General features: G+C 33.6%; 1 protein-coding gene across 4 annotated transcripts; it reads right to left on the reverse strand.

Annotated features, from left to right (window-relative positions):
- Positions 1-2,432: 2,432 nt before the first annotated feature.
- LOC111997568 (glycine-rich protein A3) lies at positions 2,433-5,602 on the reverse strand. 4 transcript variants are annotated; one of them, XM_024029670.2, is made up of 4 exons: positions 5,457-5,602; positions 4,673-4,809; positions 4,033-4,411; positions 2,433-2,797 (listed from the first exon to the last, which is right to left on the reverse strand). In XM_024029670.2, the coding sequence occupies exons 3-4, from the start codon at positions 4,385-4,387 to the stop codon at positions 2,574-2,576; spliced, it is 579 nt and encodes a 192-aa protein (XP_023885438.2). In that variant the 5' UTR covers positions 4,388-4,411; positions 4,673-4,809; positions 5,457-5,602; the 3' UTR covers positions 2,433-2,573. The 4 variants fall into 4 exon arrangements, with proteins under 4 accessions (XP_023885438.2, XP_023885439.2, XP_023885440.2 ...); XM_024029671.2 differs by having other exon boundaries at positions 4,673-4,828; XM_024029672.2 differs by lacking the exon at positions 4,673-4,809 and having other exon boundaries at positions 4,033-4,433.
- Positions 5,603-6,000: the final 398 nt, after the last annotated feature.

A 6,000-nucleotide genomic window follows, 5' to 3' on the forward strand; every position in this document is an offset into this window, starting at 1 on the left:
CACCTTACACAGTTACTAAGTTACACCAACACCAGATATTCTAAAAAAATAATAAAAAAATTAAAAAAAAAATAAAAAAAAAATAAAACACCAACACTGGATAAAGGCATAAAGCCAAAAATAGGGTAAATATTACTCATAGAGAGAGAGAGAGAGAGACTAAAACAAAGATGAAATACCTTGATGTTGAGGGAGCGGGAGGCCTAAGGCTGATGGGCAGCACCGTTAGGCATAGTGGCAAGGCGAGGAACCTTTTCTTAGCCAAAATATAATAATAATAATATAAAATATGCAATGCAAAGTAGTTTAAAATTTAAAAAAGAGGAGCCCAATAACTCGGAGTCTTTTGGCTAAATATTGCTAATTTTGAAACATATTTGCGTTATAGGTACTGTTACAAGTTATTTGGGGATTTGAGGAGAGAGATTGAATTTCGGCGACAGTGTTGCCGAAATTCCAAGAAAAGTAGGAGAGAGAATGAGGGGAGAGAAAAATTGTGAATTACGGCAACACTGTTGCCGTAATTCACTGCCCAAATATCTGCCGAGCACTACGAGACGAAGTGCTCTGAGTGATGCCCCAAGCAAACTAAAAAAATTTTGTCCCTATTGTGGCAATACCATTGCCGAAAATGGGAGTGAAAAAAAAAAGTGAACATCGAAATCTGGGAGGAATTTAAAAAAATATATATAATGTGCTACGTACACAATATTTTTACAATATTTTCACAACAAATCACAGGTAACTAGTTATTATTAATTCAAATTTAAATTTAACATTGAGATTACTATTTTAATCCAACAATAACAATAAGTAACAACCTGACACTTAGAATTTGTTGTAAAAATAATGTAAAAATTGTGTGCACTTCATTTCTAAAAAAACAAAAAAAAAAAAAAATTCCCAATTGTGGCAATGGTATTGCCAAAATACCATTGCCACAATTGAAAAAGCCGAAAATTAGAGTGGAATACCAAAAAAAAAAAAAAGTGAATACCGAAATCTGAGAGGAATTTAAAAAAAAAATATAATGTGCTATGTTCACAATATTTTACAATATTTTCACAACAAATCACAGGTAACTAGTTATTATTAATTCAAATTTAAATTTAACATTGAGATTACTATTTTAATCGAACAATAACAATAAGTAACAACTTGACACTTAGAATTTGTTATAAAAATATTGTAAAAATTGTGTGCACTTCATTTCTAAAAAAACAAAAAAAAAATTCCCAATTGTGGCAATGGTATTGCCGAAATACCATTGCCGCAATGGGAAAAAAATTCCCAATGGTATTTCAGCAATACCATTGGGAAATTTTTTTTTTTTTTTTTTTNGGGCATGGACCTGGCATGGGAACATTGCTAGCAGGGGGTGCTGCAGCTGCAGCTGCTGTTTATGGTGCTCACCAGCTCTCACACGGTGCTCATCATCTCGGACATGGGGGTCACCATGGCTTTGGTCACGGAAAGTTTAAACATGGCAAGTTTAAGCATGGGAAATTTGGCAAGCGCTGGAAGCATGGCGGGTTTGGAAAGCATAAGTTCAAGAGATGGAAGTGATATGGGCTAAAGGCATATGTAATGGTTTGAGCTCAAGGTTTTAACTTTCATTATTGAACAGGGGAAAGATTGCAGCATTGTCTTTCTAGCATTTACCTTAAATGGGGTTCTGAATGATTTTTTTTTTAAAAAAAAAAAAATCTGTTTCTCTTGTGAAAATGTAACAGCTATTGTTTATGTGTTTGCGATTGCTCTTTTTTTCAAATAAGATATTAAATGTGTCTCATGAAAAAAGAAAGTTCAATTTGGTTACTAGTTTTTCTGCTACTTGGGCACAGTGGCGATGCCACGTTGGTCCCAGGGTGTTCTGGGAACACCCTGAACTGGAAAAAAAAATTATATATAATAATTAAATTTTTTTATTTGTTTATCCTTAAAAAAAATTTAGGAACACCATAAAAAAAAAAATTATTTGTTCTACTTTCAAGCAAAAAAAAAAAAAAAAAAAAGCCCAAAAAAATATTTGAACTAAAATCTGAAAAAAAAAAACAAAAAAAATTGTAACAGAGCAAGTGCCAAGCCCACGGATTCTCCAAAAAAAACAACATATAGCAAGCCAACATCAAGCCTAACAGATGGTAGCAAACCCAGTAACCCTCGGATTCACACATAAAAAAAAAAAAAAAAACTCTGGCAAGATCTTGATTTTGGTTGGAGGGGAGCTTGACTCTTGTAGTCTCATTCATTGTGAAGAAAGATTGAGAGAGATAGAGAGTGGAGAAAGAAAAATTTGAGTTTGTGACAAGGAGCAAGTGAGTTTTGATATTTATTTTGGGGAAGAACACCTAAGCGTTGGGAAATGGGGTATTAGACTTAAAAATAATATATAATATATTATATATTAAATAAGCCTTTTCTCTTGGAGATTTTTTTTTTTTTTTTAAAAAAAATCATTCAGAACCCATTTAAGGTAAATGCTAGAAAGACAATGCTGCAATCTTTCCCCTGTTCAATAATGAAAGTTAAAAACCTTGAGCTCAAACCATTACATATGCCTTTAGCCCATATCACTTCCATCTCTTGAACTTATGCTTTCCAAACCCGCCATGCTTCCAGCGCTTGCCAAATTTCCCATGCTTAAACTTGCCATGTTTAAACTTTCCGTGACCAAAGCCATGGTGACCCCCATGTCCGAGATGATGAGCACCGTGTGAGAGCTGGTGAGCACCATAAACAGCAGCTGCAGCTGCAGCACCCCCTGCTAGCAATGTTCCCATGCCAGGTCCATGCCCTGTGAGAATTATCTATCAGCAATAATCACCATGAACAAAGTGAAATGGTAGTTACAACTCTACTACCAAACTTATCTCTTCTGAGGTTTATAAAGCATTTATAAGATATCGTTCCATTTGGCTAATATATTACATATACAAGCCAGTAGAGCAGGAGACTGAAAGCACTCCATTAAATGCTTGTGGTCTATTCAAAAGTCAATTAATTTTTCTTTCAGTGCTAATGTGGGAAAATTGAATGGTAACATACCCAACATCAGGAATCATACTACAATGATGAATTTTTCATCAGATATAATATATTCATAACATTCTTAAATTACCAGTAAGGACACCAACTAAATACAATCTTTGGGCTTTCATCAGAGGAAGAGAGCACCCTCTAGCCCTTTTCTGCTACATTTGTAACAACAGAAAGAAAGGATGGACCATTAAGGTCCTCTAAGACAGAAATGAGGATTGAGATTTGCATATAAGAATTTCATATAAGAAAAATAAGTGAGACAAAATGCATTAACTTTTTCAATAAAATAAATGGCATATTATGGAAGTTATTAAAATGTTTTCATTGACCTTTCTAAGGGGGCAATGTTTGGGAACATTCCAAAATATAATAGCAGACAAAGAAAATGAGATGGAGGGAACATTATACAAAGATTTTTTTAGATACAATAGAATTTTAACCTATGGCATCTATACGATGATTGCTCTTTATCATTAGGCCAAAACACTAATTGATTTTTGGTGTAGGCGGGGTTCGAATCCCAAATCTCTTATTTGATGACAAAAGACTTTACCAATTAACTAAACCCATAACATTATTCAAGATTTAGTTAGAAAGATATATGACATATATTGAAAGACCTAAAATAAAATGACGAAACAGATTTAGAAGACGTAAACAACAAGAGAACAAATAATCCATGGCCCGTATTTGATATTCCGATATATTTTTGACTTATTAAGGTTTCTAACTTTCTAAAACACTAGATGTTGTTCTTTTAAATATAAACTCCCTTTTTTTAATAAGAAAAATAAGCTTTTATACCAAACATATCCAATTATGTATCTCATCCATAAACTCTCATATCCCACCATATACGTGAGAACAACATTAATTTTCTTATTTAAGGATACATATTCAATACATATCCCACCAAATCCTGATGCATGCATATAAAATATACATATTATATGTATTCATGCTTTGTAGGTGAGAGGAATTTAAATATACCTGAATGATATGGAGGAGCTGATGGAGTAGGATAGCTATATGGTGGAGGGTAACCACCTGGGGGAGGATAGGCTGGTGGAGGGTAACCACCTGGAGGAGGATATCCAGCAGGGGCGTATCCACCTGGGGGAGGATATCCAGCTGGTGGGTAGGCCTGTGGGGGATATCCTTGAGGAGGATATCCTTGTGGAGGATACCCTTGTGGAGGATATCCATGTGAAGAGTGTCCTTGTGGAGGATATCCATGTGAAGAGTGGCCTTGTGGAGGGTAGTATCCTCCAGCATATCCAGCAAGATGTGAAAACATCCCTCTGTCATCAGAGTCGTTACCATGCTTATCCTTGCCACCTCCCATTTTTCATTCAACTCAGAATTTGTTCTAAAAAATTGCAAACGCTAGGCTGTTAAAGCAATCAAATGGGAGGAAGACCATAAATGTTTTAAGAGATCAAGACTATTTTGTTTAGTGAAAGTGTTAAGAGAAAAGAAAATGGCAAAACGAAGACTTAGTTGAGCAATTCTGATCATTCTCTCTTCTTCTTGAAGAAATCAAGCAAAGCATAAAAAGGAAAGATATAATACCAGTGTCATCCCAATCATGCACTACCCAGTGAAAAAATGATATTTACTTAAAACATACCAAAAAGGTTATACCCAGCACATAAATCTCCCACTTTTGCAAGGTATAGGCCGGCTCCCACTTTTGCAAGGTATTGGAGAGGCGATTAATAGGCCGCCCTTTTTTTTTCTTGGATATTACCTCTTTCCTCTTTCTTACTGCAAATAGTATTGATTTCTAATTGAAAAAATTTGGGTTCAGACTTTTCCCAGAATTTTGATTTGGGGGGAGCACATGGGCATACTTTCATCAAAAAAATAAAAAAATAAAAAAACAGCCGAAGATCACACAAAATAACAATAACTAATGACCAAAATTCACCCATTTACAAAATATACTCATGTCACACAAACAAGAACACACGATCAGGCAAATTGGCTCATCAGTTATTACTATTATTATTATTATTTTATGAAAAATACCAAAAGATTTGACATTTTATGGGGTTTACTCCATAAAGATTGCTATTTACCGTCAAAGAGTTTCTTTTTTGTGTAAGTGCCTTATTCAACAGATGGGTAAACTGGAACCCATTATATAATGGGAAAAGTCTATCAAGTTCACAAAATCCAAATAATGTGGCATCAACTAGTGTGTTTATAATGATACGATTCCTTACATAGAAACATACCCAGATCCCCTTTAAAGATAGATAATTCTTGAATTTTTTTATTTTTATAGGAATTCTTGAATGTATTTGATCATAGTACAAAAGAAGAGAACATACAATAATAATAACAACAACCACAACAAATGAATGGAAATTTGTGAAACATAAAGCAGAAAGGAGAGAGAAAGGGCTAACCCAGTTGCCTTGGTTGAATGAATTGTGCTTTGATTGCAATTTACAAAACGGAGAGTGATCTCAGATTTTTCATTTTTCAGGAGTTGTTTCAACTGCACCACCAACACCTTCTTTTCGTTACCATTTATAGTAATTACTTTCTCTTTTCTTTTCTTTTTTTTGTTTTGTTAAGCATATTATTATCATTCAATTTATTAGTACGCGTGGGGTTGACGCGTATTCTTATTCCTCTCGAATAAAGCTATAGGATCATGTGTGTCATTCTCAAATATATTATATTTACTAATCTAGTCACACGCGCTCTCGATTAGACTTTTTTGTTTTCAGTAGTCTTGTTTGGTAAAACAAAAATTGTGTTTTTTTTTATTATTATTATATATTTTTTTTTCTTTTAAAAATCTAATTTATAAATGAATAAATCAATTTGAAAAATAATAAGAGAATGATCTTATTTTTAAACAATGTTTTAGTGAAAATTAAAGTTACATTTTTGCTGAATTGTTCTTTATTTTTGTCTCTACTTAAACATAGAAATGTAAAGGCA

Source organism: Quercus suber, unplaced genomic scaffold, assembly GCF_002906115.3.
Source record: "Quercus suber isolate HL8 unplaced genomic scaffold, Cork oak 2.0 scaffold_378, whole genome shotgun sequence".
Lineage (NCBI taxonomy): Eukaryota > Viridiplantae > Streptophyta > Magnoliopsida > Fagales > Fagaceae > Quercus > Quercus suber.

Excerpts from the sequence above, each read along its gene's own strand:
- LOC111997568 (XM_024029672.2), bottom strand. The coding sequence starts at position 4,387 with ATGGGAGGTGGCAAGGATAAGCATGGTAACGACTCTGATGACAGAGGG. Across the intron at positions 2,798-4,032 it reads AGCTCCTCCATATCATTCAG|GGCATGGACCTGGCATGGGA; the intron begins GTATATTTAAAT and ends TAATTCTCACAG.